This window comes from Rhinolophus hipposideros, assembly GCF_964194185.1.
Source record: "Rhinolophus hipposideros genome assembly, chromosome: 10".
NCBI classification, from domain to species: Eukaryota; Metazoa; Chordata; class Mammalia; order Chiroptera; family Rhinolophidae; genus Rhinolophus; species Rhinolophus hipposideros.
The window spans coordinates 42,037,790-42,062,853 of record NC_138056.1 but is presented as its reverse complement, the minus strand read 5'-3'; the positions used below and the strand labels follow the sequence as shown (position 1 = coordinate 42,062,853).

At 34.1% G+C, this 25,064-nt stretch overlaps 1 protein-coding gene and 1 pseudogene across 5 annotated transcripts; one reads left to right on the top strand and one right to left on the bottom strand.

Moving 5' to 3' along the window:
• Positions 1–231: 231 nt before the first annotated feature.
• TMEM41B (transmembrane protein 41B) lies at positions 232–25,064 on the bottom strand. Of its 4 annotated transcripts, none has more exons than XR_013994127.1 (9): positions 24,892–25,012; positions 24,649–24,774; positions 15,565–15,682; positions 12,058–12,709; positions 11,038–11,126; positions 6,569–6,639; positions 5,822–5,926; positions 4,377–4,515; positions 1,226–2,886 (listed from the first exon to the last, which is right to left on the bottom strand). XR_013994127.1 is itself a non-coding variant. In XM_081061801.1 (8 exons), the coding sequence occupies exons 2-8, from the start codon at positions 24,767–24,769 to the stop codon at positions 2,717–2,719; spliced, it is 876 nt and encodes a 291-aa protein (XP_080917927.1). In that variant the 5' UTR covers positions 24,770–24,771; positions 24,892–25,064; the 3' UTR covers positions 232–2,716. The 4 variants fall into 4 exon arrangements, 2 of the variants coding, with proteins under 2 accessions (XP_080917927.1, XP_080917926.1); XR_013994126.1 differs by having other exon boundaries at positions 1,233–2,886; positions 24,649–24,771; positions 24,892–25,064; XM_081061801.1 differs by lacking the exon at positions 11,038–11,126 and having other exon boundaries at positions 232–2,886; positions 6,569–6,662; positions 12,581–12,709; positions 24,649–24,771; positions 24,892–25,064.
• Positions 13,119–15,123, top strand: LOC308503043 (large ribosomal subunit protein uL22-like; annotated as a pseudogene). Its single transcript has one exon. The product of its transcript is annotated as a large ribosomal subunit protein uL22-like (transcript).

The following is a 25,064-nucleotide window of genomic DNA, read 5'->3' as shown; positions in this document are numbered from 1 at the left end:
AGAAAAGCTTTGGCCCTTTTGATCGAGTCTACCCATTTTCAAAAAGCCAAAGAGAATTTTAAAAAGATTCCTTTATAGAGAAATTACTATATATGAAAAACTTAGGCGTTTACCAGTACTTACTTACCTCTACAATTTAAATTGCTTTAAGGTTCTCGAAAGCCAACTATAAAAATTAAAGGTTTTTAAAATTTTCTTTGTTCTTAGAGGTGAAAATGTACATCAGAATTTCAAGAGAATATATTTTTATTCAATGAAAGGTTTTAGTATTAGTACAAATACTATATACCATGAAATAAATCCCAAGTACTACATTTAAGTTTTTTTATTCTTATTACATTTCAGTTTGTATTTATTGTCTTAGAAATATTACATTCAAGGTAACAGCTCCAGAGAGGGTCCATTAACTGAGAAGGGAACAGTCCCACTTAGTGTGTGACCTTCCTAGTTAGCCTGCAGGCATCCCCACTCACTACACATACTTCCTCTCTTGTGGTTATTGTCTTAAAGATGTGGCTAAACCTTGACTCTATATCTGGCATCAGGCCAAGTCTGTGAATCCATGAATATAGATAGGTCACCAATTGCATTTAGGGTACAGCCCACTGAACGGTTATTTATTGACAGTCGATGATGAATTTGGAAAGACTGGCCATTCTCTTGGGAAAAGAAAATATAACCCACCTTGACTGACAGTTACAGTTTTCTAACAGAAAAAAATAACCAGCAAAGGGAAAGAATCAATGATAAGAATAGGGAAAATACTCTGAGAATAGAGTTAAGTACAATGTATACACACTGGAGTAAATAGTGAGGCTTCTCGGAGCGGCCAGTTAGCTCAGTTGGTTAGAGCGCGGTGCTCATAACACCAAGGTTGCCGGTTCCATCCCCGCATGGGCCACTGTGAGCTGCGCCCTCCACAACTAGACTGAAACAACTACTTGACTTGGAGCTGATGGGTCCTGGAAAAACACACTTAAAACTAAAGTTTAAAAAAAAAAATAGTGAGGCTTCTCCTGAGTCCAAACTCTTACTTTTATTTTTAAAAGTCTGGTAAAAATTTATTCAATTACATTTTATACAGTAATAGTTAGTGAACTTTGTCCAAAAGGTTATGTTTTAAGTTCATTTGTAAAAATAACAAAAGCTTTATCACTCAGTCTCTGGTCAATAAGAAAGGAAGGAAACCTTGCTAGAAATAACAATAAATAATTTCACACAAAAGGCCAGATGACATAAGAATAGTCTATTACTCAATATATTTTCTTTGTATTTACAGTAAATCCATTTGTTAATACTGTGATAGAAAAAATAATAAATCAGTCCACATTACGTAGTAGAAACAGGCTTTGAGGATGATCATACCTCTCACAATAAAAACATACAAGGATTTTCCCCACAGATGAAGTACTTTTCAACATAACAATGTTGGGTAAAGGTAAAATTGACAGGGTACTTTACGTTAGGAAAGTTATGTCCAAGAGTCAAGCATATACCATTAAGTAGCAGCAAAACGCTGTTTCGTTTTTCCAGGACTATTTAAACAGAGTAGTTATCATGTGAGAAGTTAATTATACTTTGAGTTATAAAAAGTGAAAACACTAAATTGGGAAACTGCATTAATCAAAAGCAGCTCCAAACAAAAAAGCCATCAACAGAAATGAAAAAATGAAACAAGGCATTCTTGTAAGTGTATCATGCAAAGGATAATTACATAATACATACTTTAATGACCAGACTAATAAATAAATGAGGTAAATTTTACAGTCATTGAACAAATAAACTATATTTAACTACTTAAATGTTGCGCTGTCACTGTTTCTGTTTCAAAATATAAAGTAATATTAAATCTAACATCTAAAAACTACATACTTTGAATGTTTGCTTTCTTGATCCCCTTTTGAGATAGTAGAGGGGAACTGTGTAACAAAATATTTCTGAATATAAATTATCACCAATATGATACAATTATCATGTAATCACCATTTTGTATATGCACAGTGGAAATACTGTGAAAACTAGAAAAAAAATGAAAATAGACTGGTCAGAATTTTAAATTTCAGACTAATCCATGATATAATCTAGAACAGCAAAAAACAATAATAAAATTCACTAAATAAATATAACTTGATATCCTTCCCAAATTCAGTAGTCCACTAAGATGCAACTTCTAAACAAATCCATTACCACAAAGAGAAAAAGAGGAAAAAGATGTAAATATCTTTTGAGCTTTAGTTTTAAGTTTATGCTATGAAAGAAGGCCAGTATTAGCCAGAACCACAATATTATTTATAAAAATCTAGAATCTTTGCTTTTGTATATCTATTTTAGTTATTAGTAAGAGATGAGAGAAAAATATTAAAATATCAAGTCAAGGGTAAGTATCTAGAGCCAGTTCATGAATATATTAAATTGAATGAATCAACTAGGTCAAGAATTTCTTACCATGCCGTTACTAATTATCTATAGCTACCCTTGGAATAGTAATTTACAAGATGGCTACCATAACTACTGACAGCATTTTCCAGAGTATATCAATTTTCATTCTCATTTTCTTCTGTCCCTTGACACTTAAATGCGTTATTTTAACTGTCTCATAGGAAATTTTATTTTACATATCCCTTGTTTCAATTACTAAAGAGGTGATTTTAACACATAAACCCGCCAATCCTGAGATGATGATGATGATAGGAAAACTAAAAGCCAGATGATTTTTTCACACAAATTTCTGTTTTAGTTTTTTTTGGAAGATGGCTGGGAGGATAGAGAGAAGAGCCAAAATCATTAGAACAAATACTGAGTTCCAGGAAACAGCTTCCCCTGCTGTTGTAAGCTGGTACAGTGTTGTTCCTGCCTTGATCGCTACAAAAGAGGGAGGTGCGACACCTAAAAATAAAAACAGTAAGAATCATCAATTGTTTTTTGTAATTAAAATTTTCTGCATGTAAAAAAAATATTTTAAGAGTATAGCAATCTCCATTTTGGAAATTTTTAATTTCATTTAAAGCCCCCCAAGTTAATATTTGCATATAAAGAATTACATATTTCATAATCACTTCTTAAGGATAATGGATTTAAAAACCCAAGAAAAGTTCCCAGGAAATTATTTTATTTGTTGGTGCAAAAGTAACTGCGGTTTAAAAGGTTAAAAATAATTGTAAAAACTGCAATTATTTTTGTACCAACTTAATATAACATTTATCAAGAGCCGTAAAAAAAAAAGAATATGCTCTGATCCAGCAATTTCAACTTTAGAAAATAATAGTAAGTATGAGCAAAGATCTAGTCTCAAGAATGTTCATCAAATCATTACAGTAATAAAAATCTGGAAATAATCCAAATGTGCAAAAATAAGACTGAGTAAATTGTCTTCATTCCTGGTAGAAGATACTTAAAAATGAAGTGATAGGTGATACTCAGAAACGGAAAGATACTCCAAATATGAGTAAAAGAATATTTTAAACAGAAGCACATACAAAATGATCACATTTCATTAAAAACCAGAACAAACTGAAAAAAAATGCTTTACCCAAAGCTGAAATTAACTAAATCTCTAGGTATTTCATCTGTAAAAAGTGGACAAAAATTCTCTTCTCATTCTATGAATGCTAACATTATTTTATAAAATCCAAAATTACCCCAATGAGATTTTTAAGTTTGCCAATGAATTTTTCAAAAAGTAACAACAAAAAAATTGATTTTGAATACTTTTCAAAAAGATCTATTCTCACAAGTATTAACTTAAATTTCAATATAACAGACACTCACTATATGAAAAATCTGCTAAACAATTCAACTTAAATCTGAAAGAGCAGAATACTCTTACTAAAGAACCATCAGAATTCATAAAATATATAAATGAATCTTTATGTCCACTGATTAATTTCAAAATTAAATGTCAGCTCCTTGAAAGCAAGAACATTTGTTAATCCTTGTTTCCCCCATACTTTTGGTACTGCCCGTAATAAATAATGGTTTCAATAAAGTGAAAATAGAATCAACTCTCTGAAGTTCAAGAAAATTAAACTGAAAATTAAAGTTTGATATTTCAGTACTTGATTAGAAAACAAAGGACAAAACTATTCAAAAACGGCACCTTGATTTTATTTCCCCCTCTCCACTGAAGGAGAGAATGGAGTTTTAAAATGCTGCTTAATCCTTCACGATTAAAAAAAATATCCAGTAGAGTGCTCTTCTTTAAAAGAAGTAACACAAAAATCAACACAGTCCAACAAACATTTCTGAGCATCTATTTATGCAGGCCAGGCTGTGTCATGGTCCTGGCACGTCTGTAAAGAGTGTGAATTCTAGCCTAGCTGGACATTGGTAGTTATGTACACAATGAGTTCTAACACAGCATAAACCAGGGGCCTTACCTAGAAAAGTGCCAATAAAAAAAACTTTCAAAGGTACATTTATTACAGGAGATGTAATGTTAATAAACCAGTTAGGCAGAAATGGTGTTATTCTCAAAAATATAATGTAGTTAATGAGATGTTCTCTATGACGTTCAACCTGTCATAAAAAAGAAAAGAATTAGGATCAAGATGTAGTCAATCTTGAAAATAAATGCTTAATACAAAATACTTCATTTCAAATTCTCCTCTTTAATAGTTCAGAGTTTATCCATTAGAAATGATCAAAAGAGGAGCTTGAAAATTATAATGAACTACTTATCAAGTGCTCATTACCAGAGCTAAATAACATGGAATGAGACGGTTTTTTTAAATTGTGCTTCTAGCTTAACTTTACACTACTAAAGATGGTTCTCCATTAGCCTATGAGTACATAATGATGGCTCAACAATGACAATTTAAACATAAAATGGCAAATTTAAACTTATGACTAGATATAAAATATATATCAAGTAACCAACATTTTAATGCCTTTAACTTCCTACAATGTAAAGGGCTAGGATAACACATCAATATACCTAGTCTCCAATTTTTTTAAAATTCAGGTAATCTTTATTTCATGTTATTATAATATCACATGAGTGAATTCATTCATTATTGATAAATGTGATTAAACAAGTATATGGAAATATTTAATCAATTAAATATAAGCAATGGTTCCAGTTAACATTTCTTTGAATAACTAATCAGCTCAATTACAGAAAACAGCTATTCCAAAGAAAAGTTACGTGTAAAATGATCTTAATATTCATCACATACGTGGTAAAGTGCGAAGAGCGCTAACCTACAGTCTAGATCTTGCTTTACAAGTAAATGTGATTTGGGGCCAAATGTTTCATTTCTGTTAAAGTCCTAGTCAGTAAAACAAAGAGGTAAGGCTAAGATCTCTAAAATTCCTCCAAGATTTAACAGTGTTTCTTTTGATTCTTTATTAAAATAGGATTTTCTAAGCAATGTGTGTTGGACTTTTCTGTGTAACAGTGCTTATTTTTATTATTGCTAGTCTTCACAGTAATCCTAAATGAAGATAACATTGTTCCCTCCGATGAAATGCTTTATTAAAGGAGCGGGCTGATACGAGTTCTTCAGTGACCCGCTGACAGCATAACTGCATCAACACAAAACAGGTGAGGCGTCGAAATATGTGGATTCCTTTACATTGACATTTTGACTTCTCTGCTCTGATTGATCTTAGTAGGAATGAAGATTTATAATTACTGTCATAGGTACAAAAACTTTGTATTTGAAATTATTAACCTTCATTATTTGCCTACCGCTTGATTTTGTTTTGGCCAAAAGATCATTTTTATTAAAGCCCTGAGTCTGAGTTAATTTATGTAGAACTATACATTAACCTCCCAATTAGCCAAAGAATTACATTAAATAATTAAAAACTACATGTTTACCTGCTGTGACCATTTTACTGCTTTCTCTGTTAGGTATTTGTACACAACTGGCCTCCCAACTAAATACGAGAGCATGTAGCAAAATGAGGCACCGAGTCCAGAACACTAGAAAATAACAAGAAGCCATAAGCATTTTGTGTTTTTTCCATCTTATTCACATGAATGTATTCATTGAAGGAAAAGCTCAACTAGTTTACTTCTCTTGGGGCGTGGGGAGGATACTCTGCATGGCATCCCTTGCAGAGAACAAGAACCCATTGGATCTAGTCCTTTCTCAGACCAAATTATAACTAAAATGAGACCAGCTACAACAAACTGGCATGTGTGATTAAATTTAGTGACTATATCCAAATAGTTAATGTTAGCCTTTAGCCTAAGAATAAAACTTCAAGAGCCGATTTTGTTTTCAATTGATATGCTTGAAAATACCACCCCTAGCCCTGGAACTTAACTCATTTTGCCCACCAACACTCTTGGACTATTTTTACAAAACACAGTAAGGAAAGGTAAAAACAGAGCCTATGAATGCAATTAAGGCTATGATACCCCAATCCTAGGAAAAAACAAACCAACCATAACACCTCCTTATGAAGGGTCTTAGATATTACTTTAACATTAAATACCTCTTAAAACTAATGAGTTTATGCTTACATTGACTAGCAGGATTAGTAATGCCATCCTCCTCCTCATTCTGATTAAAGTATGATTTTTTTTTTCTAGTCTCCCAATTTTACTTTATATACTTACCAAACAAACAAGAAATAAGGCCAGTGGAAAGGGATAAAGAAACCCTGAGAGTATACTGAGGAATATGGAGCCTGGAATAGCAAATGTTTGCAAGCTGTTAACTTTTAAGTTAAGGATTAAAACATAATTAAGTGGAATTTTTAAAAAACAAATCCAACATTTCAGGAAAAAAGTATCAGTACATAAATTAGCATGTTAAGATTATATCCATATTTCAGTATTAAATAAAATTATAGTCAAAAATTTAAAAATATGACTCCTTGGTTGTAATGCCTTTAACTCTAAATTCAACATTTACTAACACGTACCAGATACAGAGGAATTCAGCCAAAAAAACCAGGAATTAGGAATGGGAAGAAAAAAAGAAGACACAGAAGAAAAAGTTCTTCAGTAACCTTTTAAATAATATGCTTCTCAAATGCATCGCATTTACTCCCCAATGTTTTCAGGAAACATGATTTCTGTGGAAATCTAGGTACATATAAGGTATAATAATTACTTATTTCTAATTTAACTTATCGACATTTGCCTCAATTCACTAATTTAAAGAATGGCTTAAAAATACAGTAAAAATCACAAATCTTATTTTGAAAACAATTGTTTTCAACTTTTCTCTAGTTGCTAGTTTTGTCTTGGAGCCAAAACTAAGCAACATGATTTACTTACAAGTCAGACTGAGTGAACTCCCTCAACATCTCTCCTTCCTACTTTAAAATTTCTATCTTCATCCATTAAATCTCCTTTTTTCTCTAGTTCCCACTTTACTCGTATTTTCATGTCAGTTTTCTTCCTCCTGGGTTCTTTCTCCAACTTCTTGCTCTTTCACGGGATCTGTCCTGTATAAAACCACTCAGATGTCCATAAACGAAAGAAAATCTAGGCTTTCCTTGACAGAGGTGTAGCTGTCTCCTTGCTACCCAACCTACTGGTCCACTTCCTTACTGACATATCTTTGCAGCCTAAATTAACGACTTTTTCTCAAGTCATTTTTTAGTGACCCATGCATAGGATTAAACATCCTCTCTCATGAAACTTCCTTTTCCTCTACATTACAGATCATTCCTTCTCTAGTTTTTTCCTTCTCCTCAAATCTGGGGCCTCTCTAACACTCTGTTAGCCACACTCTCCCTTTCCTTTAATAAAGACAGCAATTTCCATGGCTTCAAGTATATGGCCATATATACCGATAACTGAAGTCTCTATCTCCCATTCAACATTTCCAGTCAAACAAACATCTCAAATAACCGTCTTTCCAGTCTCAAATTTTCCGTCTACTGCATACCTCCATTAAAAAATAATTAAAAATAAGCTTTATTAATTTATTACAGAGCTCTTCAGAACTTGATGGAAAGTTTGAAACACATATGAAAGTAGAGAAATTAGTATTATGTCCTATAAAGCCATACAGTTTCAACAATTAACACACAATCTTGGTTTGTCTGTATCTCTTATATTGGATTATTTTGAAGAAAACCCCACACATATCATTAAAAATACACAACTACTATCAAATATAGGTGATGGAAGGAGAACTGATTCTAGGTGGTGAACACACAATGGGATTTATAGATGATAAATTTGTTGAAGAAACCAGGTCATTTGTGGAATTTACCACTGTCTGAATTTTGCCTATTGTATCCCTTAGAATGGTTTAATACATTCCTCTTTTATTTTGTAGTATTAACAAAGCCATTTTTATCTCTGCATGAAAATGTAATTTGAGTTTAACTTTCTAGTTTTATTTAGATCTGTATTTCTTTTCTCTTACATAAAAAAAACTTGGTTCTTAATGTCACAAATACCTATTTGCTTTACATACTATTAAATATATCTTATATAAAATATATACAGTAGTATAGTTCTGAAACTTTTTATAGATTTAAGAATTTCAGAACAATATTACCAACAATGTAATAACTGACAATAGTTTGATTTCTTTCGTATTTATCCCAGAAGGGATGTACAGTCACATTATTGTTTTCAAGGTCATTTGAAATAATTCCTCTAGATAGTCACACCCCCAACAACTGAATATACTGTTAAATTCATCATTTAATTTTGCTTTAGATTTTTAAAAATTTTTGTTTAAAATTTACCATCTGAACCATTTTCAAGTGTACAGTTTGGTATTAGTTAAGTACCATCACATTGTTGTGCAATCTCCAGAACTCTTTTCATTGTGCAAAACTGAAACCCTATACTCTGAAATAACACTCCCCATTTCCTCCTCGTCATAGCCCCTGATAAGTATCCATTGACTTTCAGTCTCTATGAATTGGACTACTCTAGGTACCTCATACACACAGAATTATATGGCATGTCTTTTTGCAACTGGCTTATTTCACTTAACATGATGTCCTTAAGGTTCATCCGTGTTGTAGCATGCATTAGAATTTCCTTTTTTTTAAGGCTGAATAACATTCCATGGTATGTACATACCACATTTTATTTATTCATCCATTAAAAAACACTTGGGTTGCTTCCACCTTTTGGGTATTGTTGAGTAACACTGCTATGAACACGGGTATCTCTTCAAGACGCTGCTTTCAATTCTTTTGATTATATACCCAGAGATGGGATTGCCGAATCATATGAGAATTCTATTTTTCATTTTTTGCAAAGACATTATCTGTTTTCCACAGCCGTTGCACCATTTTACATTCCCATCAAGCATGCATAGGGGTTTCAATTTCTCCATATCCTCACCAAAACTCGTTATATTCTAGTTTTTTTATAGTACCCATCATAATGGGCATGAGGTTGCTTTCGTTTTAAGATTCCTGTTTCTCTTTTCATTTTAATTGGTTTTATAATTATGTGAAATATAAAGTCAAATTTACACAATAAAATAATTTAGAGAAGTTTCACTTTGATCCGTTTCATCTCTATCACTTAATAATATATCCTCGATATAACGCCTTAAGAGCACATATACTTCTCACCCTTTTTAACAGCTACACAGTACTCCAGTGTTTACATTTACTATGGTTTATTCAACCAGTCCGCTATTGATTGACATTTGGGTATAGATACTTCTATTTGAATATTTAAAACTCAGTATATCTTAAATCAAAGTAAATGTTAATCTCCTTTCCCAACCGCAAACACGGTCCTTTAGCTATTTCACTTTTTTCTAATAGGTCAAAAATACAAAGAACTTCCAAAAATAAAACTGGCATATTAACAATTGCTGAAGATAAGTGATGGGCACATAGGAGTTCATGATACGATTTTACTTTTGTGTATGTTTTAAACTTCCAATAGGAGAAATTTTTAAGTTACTCTTAAAATTTCTCAAACAGGAATTCTCAAACAGGAATGAGATGTGGTGACACTTTTACTGTCAAAAGTTCTCAATGACTACTCAATACCAAATGAATATTCTAAATTCCTTAGCGTGGTACTCGAAGTTCTCCATAATCTGAGTACAGTGCCTAGACAATCTTCCTAAAATTAATTCTAAATAAATAAATAAATAATAAAATTCTTAATCCTCCCCTGCCCACACCTTATACCCTACCTAAACTGGATTACTGATCACTTCCTAATCATGCCTGGTGCTTTTAAGCGCTGCTCTAGACTTGCTCTGTCTAGAATGCGCCATATTTCTACCCATAACTACCTATTATTCCAGATGGAAATAGTTCTGCTTTTGAATGCTCAAAACTAGATTTATACTTAGCATATAATTAGTATTTTTAAAAGCTGGTTAAATGAATACATGCAGGGATGAAGTAATTGTAATGTAAAAAGTGATTTCTATATAAGAGTTTGAAGCTAGGTATTATAAATGAAGGTCCTAGGACTGCACTGTTGAGTAAAGCCCACTAGCCACATGCAGCTGTGGAGACGATGAAATGTGCCTAGTCTGAACTGAGATGTGCTGTAAGTATAAAATACACACATTTCAAAGACTTACTATCAAAAAATAATGTAAATTACCTCAGTAATAATTTTTATGTTGATTACATGTTGAAGTAATATTTTTGATATGTTGGTTCAAGTAAAATGTATCATTAAAATGCATTTCAGGTGTTTTCTTTTTACTTTTTCAAATGTGCCAGCTAGAAAAGTTTTAAATTACACTTAGTTCATATTAAATTTCTATTAATCAGTGCTTTACTAGTTATATGCCCTAAGATAAAGTCTTTCTCGTTTTAAAAAAGTATCTTTTTAATACTCAACTTAAGATTCAAAAGTGTAAATAAAAAAAATCATAAAACATTAACAAATTATCTTATAAAAAATCTAAAACATGACGCAAAATCATTACAATTATTTAATTATTAAACAGTAATATGCAATAAAACCTTATGAATGGACACTAATCAATAATTTACAATTTTAAACCAAGTGTATTTTGTAACAATAAACCCATTCCTACACTTCCAACTCACTTTCTACAGGGCACTTTATTTTCTTCTACTAATTTGCAGGCAGATAGTAAGGTAATCAGGCTACAACATTACCTGATAGGTGGTCAATATTCATTTATGCTATCCGGCTGATTGACCCAATGGGTGGGCATTGCCTTTATTCCTCAGCCATATATCCCTCCCTAAACAGGGCAAAAAAAATGATTTTCTAAAGTAAATAGAAACTATATGCCATGTTCACAAAACGTTCATAAAAACTTTACAAAGCCAAATAAAAGAGATGAACCAAGTTTTTTTCTTATTTGGGGAAAATATTTTAATTTATGGTTAAAGAATATAAAGGGAAAATAACCTGTGAGCCTAATGCTAAAGATTTCATAGATAGGTGACAAAATGGAATAGGAAAAGGCAGCAGTTATGTATTTCTTAAACCAGTTTATATACAATTAAAACAGTTTATATACAAATAGCTGCCCCAAGTGACCTGTCAAAAGACAGGTGTATAATAATTATTCTCCAAATTTTCCCCAAATTTGAATTTTTCTAATAATACATAGGGAAGGTAATGACAAAGCACTTATCTACATAAAGTATGCTACCTAAGTAAAACTGTATGTCACCAGCTGAGTAAAAGAGCAATGTTTGTATTAACAGCAAAAGCTTTTGTAAATGTATTTGTCACTAAGATATATATATATGTACATATATATATATTCCAAAAGAAATCCAAGAAAAGAAAATGCTATTAAATTTTATGAGAAAAGGTTTTAGTTGAAAAGTCCAACAAATCAAAAGAAATTCTGGAAACAAAAAAGGGAAGCAAGCATAAAAATAGTATGAGAGAATTAACAAAGTAACTTGCTTTTTTAAAATAAAAGCTGGTTTTAAAAGGACAGTGATTACTGTTACAACATCAAAAATAATGTTTTTCATTAACTGAGATTTGGAAAATAGAATAAAAGATACAAAAAATCAGAAATTAAAGTCCACAAATTGGAAGATTAATTGCTAGTAGCACAAGCAGCTTGAAAATATTTAGAAAGAATAAAGTTATTTTCCTGACTAGTTAAAATACAACACATATGTTTATAAAACAAAGAAATAAGTACTTACGTACTATGGGAAAAAAATCCTTACTCTTTAAATGACTAATTATCCTCTTCGGATTTTTTTTTACAGAAAAAAAACAATTAAATGGAAGAAAAAATAATCACGAGGAGAAATGCATAATATAACGTGTAGAAAAGCAAAAACATTAAATACAAATTATATCTTCAAACCTAAGGAAATTTTTTTAAATTATGGTATGGTGACTAATTCAAAATAATTATTTAAATTAAGACAATCAATTAACTAATAAAATAATAAATAATTATCTCAAATACAAAGGAAAGGAAAATGTTTATAAGTAGAATGAGCAGAATACAATAAAACTGGTAATAAATATCCAGAAATAATAACTGAGTTGAAGAGATAGGATTAAAGATTATTTTACAATTTTTCAATATTCTATTTAATATCATTATACTGCATTAACAATTTTTTAAAGGAAAAAGTTATGTATAACTGAACAGATCTTTCACAAAAATCTTTTTCTTGAACAAAAGTAGAAAACATTTTTCAATTAAAAGGATACAAAATATATGTAGCAAAATATGCTACAAGTACTTGTACATAAAAGGTGTCCTTATATTTGGATAAAACTTTTCCTAGAGCCTTGGCATCATCCATATCTCTGGGAACCTTCATATTCACTCTTTCTTCTCTACAGAAATAAAATTAAAGTGAAAAATTTTAAATCAGAAATTTGCCAAGATATTTAACATTACAGTCAGTCAACTTCAAAACATGAAGTTTTATCCAAAATGATAGTGCCTTGATCTGTAATATGTTAAGTATAAATTCACAATTTTTAAGTTCAAAAGTCTAAAATTGTTTGTTTTTTAATGCTTTAATATAATTAATATAATATAGTGAAACATGTACTCTATATATGAAAACTCAGGATGACCCAAATTAAAACGATTAAAAGCATCTGTTTCAAGGTTAGTGTAAATTTTGAATTAAGAAATGAACCACTGATGTTAGCAATATTTAAAACGTATTTAACATTATTTTGGGTAATTTTCATGATAAGCTTAAGTCAACAGTCAATTACAACTGAAATTAAGTTAAAATTTTATTGAATTTACAGTTTACACCTTTTCTGCAATATTCCACTCGAAGTTCAGATAAAAACTTAAACACTGTCTATGTTGTACATCTGAAACTAATATAATATTGTATGTCAACTATAATTGAATAATAAATTTTTAAAAACTTAAACATTTCCCTTTCTATTGATTTTACTTTATATATAGTTTCTCGTTTGGAATGGAATGATTTCTTGCTCATAAAAACCTCACATAATCATCTTTGTATTTAATGTATATTGTGCCAATTTATTTACATGATAAAATTTAACTGACCTTGGACAATAATGACAGAATGCTGCTTAAGTCTTATAAAAATAGCAGGTAAATGGGTTTTCTCATCATAAATTTAAAAATTGAGAAAACTCTTTATAGGAGTGTGCATGCATGCATGCACACACACATACAACACAAATACAGAAAGAAATAAGCAGAATTATAAAAGGTTTATAATAGCGTATTATACATGTGATGTTATTCTTAGAACAGACTGGGACCAAAGACAATCTTAATCTACACTCTACATCCTTTCCCTCTTTTAAGTCAGCTTTTTATTTCTTACTGTCTGATCAAAACCAGAAAGAATCTAAAATTCAATCATACTAATATTAACATAATACAACATGCCATCCTCCCAAAGGCATTTATCTTGATGCAGAAATCAAAGTACTAGAATATAAACAGGTTTAACTATAAATTTTCAAGCATAAGAAATTGTTAATGAAAGGAATTTAGAGGAAACAGGAACTTCCTGATACCTAGACATAACATTTCAGCCATACATTACCACACCAGGCTGGCCCTGGTTGAAAGTCTAACTACATTTTAGTAGTCCGATACGTAATCCATGATTACACAAGGGTAATATTATTGTGGTTAAATAACCATGGGATATTTTGCGCTATTAAAGTATGTTTCAGGTCCATAATCTCTTCCCTAAAATTCAAGAAACTCTGAAAACCAACAGTTCTTTATAATTTGTCAGCAAAACTTAACCCACACTTACATAAAGTTCTTTATAGTCTTTTATGATGCAGGTTTCTCTGCAAAACTATTAATGTATTTGATTATGGGTTGCTGCCCCAGATCCTGCTGGAGGTACTACATAATGTTATTTTTCAAAAATGAAAAAACTCTTAATTCTGAAACTCATTTCAACCCCAAGGTTTTCGCTAATTGGGGATGTGTACTAGATATACAAGTCTTTTATAAGGTCCATTTTACTGTGAAAAGTACCTATTCAAGACTATATCATTTCCATAGGACAGGAAAGAGAAAAAGAGCTAAGAGACACAGATGTGGTAGGTGAGGAAATGAATAGAAGACAAAAATTGGTCACAAGGAAAAGTAGGAAGGGAGAACACAGGAATGGAAAAGGGAAAGCAGAGACCATCAGTGTTTTTCAAACTGCAGGTCAATACCTCTATGGACTGTAAAACACATTTACTTGGTCACTACTAGCATTAAAAAATAAAATGAGCTCTTCCCTTAAGCAGCCTGAGGTAACTCAAAAAATGGTTCGCTATTTGCCTGACCCAGAGAACCTCACAAAATCATGTAAATCAAGAGGCTCAAATCTTCATGTTCATTTTAAGAACACTCGTGAAACTGCCATCAAGGGTATGCATATCTGACAAGCCACCAAGTATCTAAAGGATGTCACGTCACAAAAGCAATGTGTGCCGTTCCGTCATTACAATGGTGGAGTTGGGAGACGTGCCCAGGCCAAACAGTGGGATTGGACACAGGGTCAGTGGCCCAAAAAGCGCGCAGAATTTTTACTGCACATGCTTAAAAATGCGGAGAGTAATGCTGAACTTAAGGGTTTAGATGTGGACTCTCTGGTCATTGAGCACAGGCAGGTGAGCAAAGCTCCCAAGATGCAGCGCAGACTTTACAGAGTTCATGGGTGGAAGAGGAGGTTGCACAGAAGAAAAAGATCACCCAGAAAAAATTGAAGAAACAAAAACTTATGGCCCAGGAGTAAATTTAACATCAATAAATGCTAATAAAACCATAAATAAATTAATTAATAAAATAAGATAAAATAAAATAATAGTTCAGAAAATATCAGAAACCACCATCAGTTTCACAAAACTTGAACTTAGTTTTGTATGTATATATACATGCAAGTGAAGGGGGAAGTGGAGAAAGGCATAGGCACATGTATGTAGATCATCAGAAAGATGAGGCCTTAACTGGGGGAGCAGAGCTAGGAAAACCCTGCACAGAAAATCAAGAGGCAGAGCTGGAGAAAAGTATTTAAATAACAGTATCAACATGGACTCGCTACAAGCCATGAGAGCTGATATACTACAATCAGCTCTGTTGCTTACAACAGTTCTGTTGCTTAAAATTAGTTTAACTTTTAATCCACTTTCATCTCTATAGATGTCTAGACTTTTGCAGTTTCTTTCAGCATACTTACTCACTAAGCTGAGGAAAATTTTTATATACCAAAAACATAACAAAAGCTGCAGATAAGAAAATGGACACCAATATAAGAAGCGACATTCTTGCTGACCCAGCTTCTACACAGGCTTTTTCTGAAAAGGAAAAACAAAAAAGCTATAATTAAGATAAATATAAAAGACGACAGTATTCCAAGCCAGCAAATAATTTCCTTAAAGGCTTTCCTCCCAAAAAAGTGTTCACACTCTGGCCAAAACACTGTGTCATTAAATTTTAAGTACAACTGTATTTGATGTTTATTAACTGGGCATAGTACTTTTCAGGGCTTTGTCCATTTTAGAAGCACGAAAAAGCAGAACACCAGAATCTCTATAGCTTTGGTTTGTTGAGAAGCCAAAAGGGGGAAAAAAGCATTACCTACTCTAACTGCTATCACTGATTTGCAGTTGTATGTATCTATATTGGGAGCTGACAGCACAAACAGAATGGCCTCTTAGGAAAAACGAGGCATCTGTTATGACTTCAACTGTCATAAGAACCCAAAGATTCGCTAATGCAACTGGTCAATGTTATACTTTCTCTTTACACCAAAGGCTTCAGAATATAGTTGAACCTCAAACGTTCTGGGTGGCTCTGTCTGTAATTCCAGGAATGGGAGAATTTGTTTGCCTTCCCTCACAAGGTAATTCTTAGTGTCATCTCAAAAATTACATGCGAGATAAAAGAAATGAGATCCAGGAAACAGCAAGCAGAAGAATGAGCAGGGCTGTTTCTCCCAGAAGCAGTCAATAGTGGGGAGGCCAGAATACCTTAATACCTAGTACTCATTGGGAAAGAGGAAGAAGTGGGCGGTTCAATTTGTGTTGCCTACATTTACCATTACCCCATGATAACACTCAGGGGATTTTAAAAATATATGTATACTATAATTAGGATTTATTATTTTTAGTTCTCTGAGAATGTTCTCTACCACTGTGCCCCAAACTACTGCCTATGTAACTTTTATATATGCTTTTATGAAGTATCCTAAAAAAAACTATAGGACTGTTCGTACTCTATTAATTTAGCAAATCATTCTTCATGAACATTCCTGAAGGTGTATTAGACAGGTGTCCTTGCCTGCTCTACTTACCGCTCCCCTTCTCTGGAAACTAGCACCTTTTCCATGCCCAAGCATCGCCCTCCCCAAAAACGGCACCAATCTCACTGGCCCTATTCTTACCATGAGATTCCAACACTGCCTCCCAAACATAGAAGGCTGACTCGCCCAAGGTTGGACATCTGATCCAAGTAGAAACAATTCATTATTGGCTAACCAAATTTTCTCTTCAGAATTTAAAGAAAAAGAGATACTGTTTTCAAGGAATAGTAAATCTTGAGGCTGCGGGTCAAGCAGTGAAGGTCACAGTCAATAACATAGCAAGCCAAAGACATGTGCCAGAAAATGTAAGAGGGGAGGTTGGAACAGAAACCCAGAGAGCAGAAATGGGAAAGTTAGCTAACTTACTCAATTTTTAAAATTTCCCACTTCCCTTGAAGCCTAGTGAGATTTCATTTCTTGTTCATAGATACCAGCGAGACAGTCTCTTACATTCTTAGAACTTCCTTTTTTTCTTTGTGCTGGTTTAAACTAATTTCCATTCCTTTTCAACCAAAAAGCCTTAACTTTCATTTTATCCCTTATCTCACTATGGCAATTTTATATACGTTACAACTGAATTAGTAAGATTTAGCTAAATTTTATGTTGAACATAGAGCAGCAGTAACTATCCAGCCCCTTCCTACTCAAAGCGTGTTCTGCAAACTACGTGAATCAGCAAGTATCACCAGTGAGCTTGTTAGAAATGCAGACACTAAGCCAGCATCCCAGACTTACTAAATCAGAACCTGCATTTTAATAAGATACCCAGGTGATTTACATGCACAGTAAAGCGTAAGAAGCAACAATCTGGTTCACCCTACCTATTTTATCAGATGAAAATTTACGTCCGCTGACGGCAGCGTTCAAGTTTACCCTATGTGCTCAAAATATTTTTCCGTCTACTGGGGAGTTCGAGTATACATGCATAAAGCAGTCAAAATATCAACTTTTTTTGTGTGTGGATTTTTGACACATTTTGAAAAAAAACACTTGAAATCAATTAAAGCAGTGAAAGGGTTAAAGTAAATAGAGGCCCAAAGGAGTTTGCACTATCTGTTAAAAAACATACCCTAAGCAACTGAATAGTGTTAAGTATATCTCCAAAGCATTTTACTATCCATTTACGATACATTCAATTTCTGCTGAAACACCAACTGCTAAATATATTAAATATAAATTATTCTTATCTGTTCATTGAAGCAGGTTTTCTGAGACACAATATTAAGTTTATCGCGTTCTAGTGTGTGAATAGTAAGGTTAAAAAAATTGTCTTTTCCAATTTTCTGTAATCTAAACATATTAATCAGCCTGATCTCCCAACTAGTCCCTATCATTTTATCTTTATGTTTCATCTTAATCTCAAAAACGACTTTTACTTCAAAAACCAAGTCACAAACAGAAACTTGCTTGCTCATATCATAGTTCTAAAATTTACTGCAGGAAGAAATGGGATCATAAAATAATACAAAAGATGCCTTCAATGGAATAATAAACTAGGCATCCCTGCCTCCTAATACTCTAGTTTATTAATTCACTAACGTATTTATATTCATGCTTTTTTGCAGAACAGAGACTTTAAACATCTGAGGTGGGTCAAATATGAAAACATCTCTGCAGAATCTTATGATAAATGCCGAATTGTCCACTATATTTCGCCCTGATTATATCAAATTCAATGCCTGTCTTGAAGACTCTTAATATACCATTATCTACTCACCCTAAAAAGAAAAAGGGTAATCAGCCAAAAGTTAACAAAAATTACAAGTGTGCACCAAAACCAATTCAACCAAAGAAACCCCTATTTAAACACAAACTGTTCTCACAAGGTTAAATCGTTATTTTCCTACTTTACTAAATAAAGAGGCACTCTACTAGAAAAGGAATAAGGGTAATACATAAATAGTGAGTATTTAGCACAGGTGTCTATGGATTGACATCAAAGCAAAGACATGTTAACACTGTGTGATGCCTATTAATTCTGGAGGCCTATTAATTCTTAACGGTATGCTACTTTTAAATCTATCTGGAATTAATTTGCCCAGCCCTCACTTTTCATTTGCCTGTTAGAATCAGGTCCAGGGCACAAAAAGTACTGATACAAATAATTTAATATTATGGGTATCTTTCAAACTCTTCAAAACCATTAACAACTTTGTTTTTTGTTTGTTTTTCAGCCTGTAAGTATTTATAGACACAGAATTTACCTTTAAGAATAAATGGCTGATATTTTTCTCCCTTTCTTGGAACTTCTCTTTAGGGTTTCTACTACGCAAGGTATGCACTCAAATGTAGAGTTGCATAGGACTGTCTGCTGGGCATCTGTTATGTACAAAATATTTTGCTCAATGTCTGTTCCCAAGAAGCTATATCCTCACAGAATGGTACAAAGGGGCTTCGAGTTTATAGGAAAACGAGATTCAGAGAGCAGGGGGAAATTTAGTTGAAGACTACAAGACAAGAGTTTACATCCTTCTAACCTGTATTGCAGATAAACATATTTTTGACACTTCAACAGATAACACAGTTCTCAAATTAAAAATTAAATAAGACATTTAGCATGCTGGCTCTAAAATTAAACGATAATATTTTTCTTCCCACTATGAATTCACCAGTCCTAAATAAGGGATCAGAGGGGAGAATGGTATCAAACATTTAACTGAACTATATAGAACACTATCTACCCTGAGAATTCTCTGAGTACACAGTCACTCTGAGTGCTACTTGTCGTCTCAGTTGGATGATGGAATATATACACTTAAAATTAATCCAGGTTAATTTTCTTCACTTTCTAAAATAAGGCAAACTTTTGTAAGCACTGTGTAACACACACAAAAAAAACACTGATAAGAATGCAATAAAACTACGTGATGTTCAATTATGAAGCTCTCTCACACAAACTGGTAAATAGGGAGTGTTGACTATTATGATTCAAAAATACTTCTTGAGTATAATTCTAATAAACCTAGAGGCTAGCATGTAATTCATTTAGTTCTAAACAGAGAGAAAAGGTAAAGATCTTGTTCTAACTATAACTCTACATCTAAGTGTGTAACATACAAATTTACAATGTGCCCTTTTCCAGCTGCATTAGACACATGTGTTATTTAGCCTTTAGAGCTACCTACACCAGTACTTTATACATTCATTAACCTCTAAATCTTCCATCATACTAACTCCCAATCTGAATTATCCCATTATCTACTTTTCCAACCCCCTCCCAGGCCAAAGGTACTGTTAGAGAAAGTCAGATCATCATGCTCCTTGGCCTACAACTAGTTCACATGTTTTTCCATCTTAAATTAAGATTATCACTGGCAAACAATAATCCTTTTACAACACTCTCCAAAAGGGCTATTTCAAGTCTCTTCAAGCTTTTAATTCTACCTTTCCCTACTTTCAACCAATGATTCTGCCTCCATACTTTATGAGCTCCCCAATCTATAACTCAAGGTCTGCTCACAAAATTATCTTCCGTTGTCCCTTTCCCTTATCTTTGCATTAAATGCAAGCACACTTCTGTCCAGATCTTGCTCTCAAAATTCTCCATTCACTCTGTATCTTCAATTATTTCCTCTTACAAGCGCCTTTTTTCTAACTTGTATCCGAAAAATCATAACTTAACCTTAATGCCCCTGCAGTAGTTCCCTGTTTCTCTTATTACTTTCACATCAAAACTTTTTGAAAAGCAAAATCTTCCTCTGCCTACAAGATCTTAGGAATGACTTTTAATGATCGTCTAGTCCACTCGTTTTCAACATTCAGTGTTTCCTAGGCCTATACTTGATCCCACCATAAAGGAAGCAAAAATACATTCCTCCTGAGGACATAACTTCACAGGGATTCTAACAAGTTTTTTAAGGTCTCAAAAACTGATTGCTGTATTGCTGGAAGTAAATTTTATTTCAAGGGCTTTCAAATTTTTTAATTATTACAATAAAAAGTGGCCGTATCGAGTATAAATTTAAACAGCTAAAAATAACTATAAAATACAAAGAATTAACCATTACACACACACACACACAGCATGTTTGTAAGTAGCAGAAGAAATAGCACTACCAATTTGATATAAAAGCTCATTCATTCTCTAAGGTTTATGCCCTGTAATTCTGTTACCATTCAACCCACACACACCCTCACTCATTATCATCTAACCACTTTCAGGCACCTCTCCCAGTTTGCTGAAGTCAGTCCAAGCTTACAGTAAACTTCTTAATAATCTTAAAAGATTCATCATGCATTTAGATGATCCACCCAGCCTCAAAGTTCTTATTGTTATTTCTATTCAACTTTAGCCACCCACTTCCAGGGGTATCCTAAGTTCTCACATCACCAGAGACTGCTCTACTGTGGACATTTTAAATCCCAATATGCCATTCCTTGATCACCTTTATTCTTTGATGAGCTTATCCCTTCCATTTCCTCCCCTCTGTTGGACTCCTCACTTCTCTTCCTTCCATGCCCTGCCTGGACTCTATGATGTATCATCTGAAGCAGCACCTTTGATTGGAATCCTTATTCTTTCCTTGTATCTAATCTAACCCAAAATCGGTGCTATAAGTTCACTTTCTTCAGTCCTACACGAAGATGGTTAAACACAAATAGAGAAAAATCATGAGAGATCCATCATAGAGATCCATGTCTTTGGGAAAACTGACTTAGCCTAATTCCTACTCCCTTTTCTAGGTGTAGGACATGAATCAGGCTGAGCCAATCAGGTTATTCATACCCTCTGACAACAGTGATAGGTTCAGGGACAAGCATTTGATCTGAGGCAATATAATCAGAGTGAATATCTAGACTTTTATTGGTAATGCTAGGAAAAAGTTTCTCAAAATTAACAAGGAAGCATTTACCTGGACCTTCAGGAGGAAACAACTTTAAGGTAAAGCTGACATCAAGTAAGCAAACCAAACAAAGAAATATGACCCTGATGACATCACTGAGCCCCTGGTTCCAGACTAAAGCCAGTGAGTCCCACTTAAGCTCTTGCCTATTTACTTCTATGAACCAATATACTTCCTTTCAGCACGGGTTTCAATTGTGTTTTCTACTGATTATAAGCAAAGGAATCCTGACACCTAATATGTGGGTTGAGACTGGCCTCAACCAATAGGTTGATACCTTGATGTCCAGTTGCCAATTTTAACCTTAGTTCCCAGTTATCAGTAATCAGAGCTTCTTTCTACTTCTTAGCCAGTGTCTTGCTCATAGCAGATCTTCAAAGAGTGTTTGTTGAACCAAATTAGCAAGGTAGGATCTAGAATAGGCATCTGAGAGGGATTAATTATCCAAGTTCGAACAATATTGTATTCTAAAAATAATAAAACCAAATTCAAGACAGTGTTTCTCACTTTTTTTTTTACTGCATTCCACAAGAAGCAATATATCATGATCTGGTACACACAAAATCTATATAACTGAAAAAAAAATTCAAAGAACAATACCTCCACTACATGGAAAGCTATTTTCTCTTCCATTTGAAAAAGAAGGGGAAGGGGGGGAGCTCATCATTACTAACCAAATTCACTTCACATTGCTCGCAAGAGTAATGACATATATGTTGAAAAATATAGTCCTAGGAGTGCCTTGCCCAAGTCTTCAAAGTGGTCCTCAGTCTATAAGGCTCAGTCAGATGTTAGACTCGAGATCAAAGTCATGGCAAAGAACCCAGTATATGTACCAAACACTGCATCAAGCATGGAAAATACTTCAAACATACACAGAATTATTTGTCAAAGTTATGTAGATATCTCAGTTAACAAAAATACAAATTCATTTAAAGTGTCATTACTATGTATTTCTCAATCAAGAGTTACTTAAATTTTTACCTATTCTCCAAAATCTTTCTTTTCTGAATGCCAAGTTAACATCTGCAACTATCAAAGACTGTTTTTCATAACCTGAAAAAAAGGTGGCTAAGTAGTTACTAATGACATCACATCACCAGCTAACTGATACCAGCAAGCAAATCAAACCCTCTTATGTAAAAGGTCCACAAAATCTTTTGTCTAAAGAGAGAATTTCTAACACTAATTAGAGAGAGACAGAGAGAAAATTAGAGAAGAAAAAGAAAGAACTGGGAATTACTAATAAAAAGGAAGGATCAAAAAACGTCCTTTGCTTAGCACTTTAATGCTCTCTATACTACGTATCACACCATTTTGACCAACTTTATCTCTTACTACGCACCACCCAACAAAAATTCTTCACTCCTGACAAGTTACTCTTTACTCACACATAAAAGATTCACACTAACCCTCAAGCCTACTGGTTACCCTGCCCGGAATCCCATTCCCTTCTCTTACCTAAAACCTATTTATCCAAACCCTGCTTGTCCATGACGGCATTCCTTCACATCTACTCCCTCTACCTTCCTATAGATTTGTAGTCCACAGAAGTCATTTGACAACATCATAAAAATAATTGTTGAATGTGTTGTGCATATGATAAAATAAGATAAACAATTTAAAAGCACTTTGGAGATTTCAAGTGTATTTTCTGAACAGCATTAGATTTTAAAAAAGAAAAACCAGTAATAAGTCAACTGACTGTTATCACAAATCAAATGACAATCTTTAGGGATGCCCTACCTGGTAAATACTTTTTCAGGAAACCCTCTCAGCAGTACCATCTTCACAACGTTCCTTTAATTTAGAGTGCATTTATATACATTGAGAACAAATTCATTACGGAGCTATTGAAGTTATTTGGCTCTACTGTCTATAAGTGGGAAAATACCCACATACATAAAGCTTAAAAAAACAAGTAAACCGAGACATTTTAAATTAATTGAAAATTAAATATCATTTTCAGTTAGACATTCTTTTTGCATTTAATGTTTTAAATGATTTGAAAAGTACTTCAGCTGAATGTTAAACTTATTATCTTTATACATATAAACGTTAAGTGCACAATACTTTATTGATGACTATAGTGTCAATGTTGCTTGACATTCTTAAAAGCCCTTCTCTTTACCCATCACTAGCGGTGGATCATACTAGTGTCAGTAAGCTGCAAACAACGTAACCGCCATTTGTTAGGATCTCCTCAAGTTAATGGGCTTTAACAGCATCTACAGAGCTTGATCGTTTCAACTGCTGAAGAGCAATGAAAAACTCTATGCCAAGATGGAATCAAAGTATTTAATTTCTAGATACACTTTTTTTAATTAAAATAATACTTAAAGCCCTGAGAAATGCCAGGATGATGTAGTGTGGAAAACGCTTTTAGAATAAGAGATCTTAGCTATAATAGTAATTGCTAACATTTATTTAGCTTTCACTTCATGTAAGCCAAGCATTACACTGAAACCTTTACATGAATTATTTCACGTAATCCACGCACCAAACTAAGTTGATACCATTACTATCATCATCCGCACCACACAGTTTAGACATTGAGCTTTAAAAGATAACAAGTCCAAAGTCATAAGTAAATGGTAAAGCAAGGCCTCAAACCCAAGTGTTCCTGCCACCTGGAAGTTGCACCTGGACGTAATTAAGTCTCTGCTCTTAACTACCTACTACTCGATTAATGGGGTTTTGTCACTTTGTGCAAGTCACATATCCGTTCTGGGTCTCAGTTTCCTCATCTACAAAAATAAAGCGAATGCTAAAGTTCCTCACAGCTCTGCCTAGCCTCGATATTATCAACTTCACAATCTCCCTGGGTGTCCACATGCCAGTGTCATTCCTTTTAACTGAATTCAACTGAAAAAACATTTACGACGCACTTACTTGGTGTCCGGCCTTGTGGTGGGCAGCGGCCCAAGCCCAGGTCCTCCACTCTCTCTGCTCCCTCCCCTGGGTGCCAACGGACGCCTTCCACCTTCCCCCCCCTCCCCACCCCCCCCACCCCGCAAACCCTCGGGACCTACTGGGGTCCTTCCCCCTCCGGAGCCCCTACCGACACACTCCCGCCTCTGGGCCAGGCCCAGGTCCGGACCCTAAATCCACTCACCCTTCAGGTGGTCCCCGCTGCCTGGCGCCGTGGGACTCTGCGTCCCCACTGCCCGGTCCCCCGCTGGGGTCGTACGGAGTGCCCCGGTCTGAGATCGTTCGGTAAGTCTACTTTTCGCCATGGCTGCTGCGGGGAATGAACAGGGAGAAGGGTGATGCTGCGCCACCTTAACAATTCCGCCTCTGGCTCCTTATAACACACAGGGGGCCACAGCTACAGCCACTTCCGGAGTGACCACCTCACCTGAGACGACCTCAGCCCCGCGATAACAGCGACGCTCGACTGGGACCTGCTCTGCGCATTAGCACTAGGCGCCGCCCCGCACCGCCCCGGAGCCTCGCGCGCTCGCGCCTGCGGAGTAAACACCAGACGAGTCAGGGTGCTGGCCCTGCCCATTCAGTGCCCTGCCCCGCCCC

Excerpts from the sequence above, each read along its gene's own strand:
- TMEM41B (XM_081061801.1), bottom strand. The coding sequence starts at position 24,769 with ATGGCGAAAAGTAGACTTACCGAACGATCTCAGACCGGGGCACTCCGT. Across the intron at positions 12,710-15,564 it reads AATTTTCCTCAGCTTAGTGA|AGAAGAAAGAGTGAATATGA; the intron begins GTAAGTATGCTG and ends TTATTTCTGTAG. Across the intron at positions 5,927-6,568 it reads CCTTATTTCTTGTTTGTTTG|TGTTCTGGACTCGGTGCCTC; the intron begins GTAAGTATATAA and ends GTTATTTTCTAG.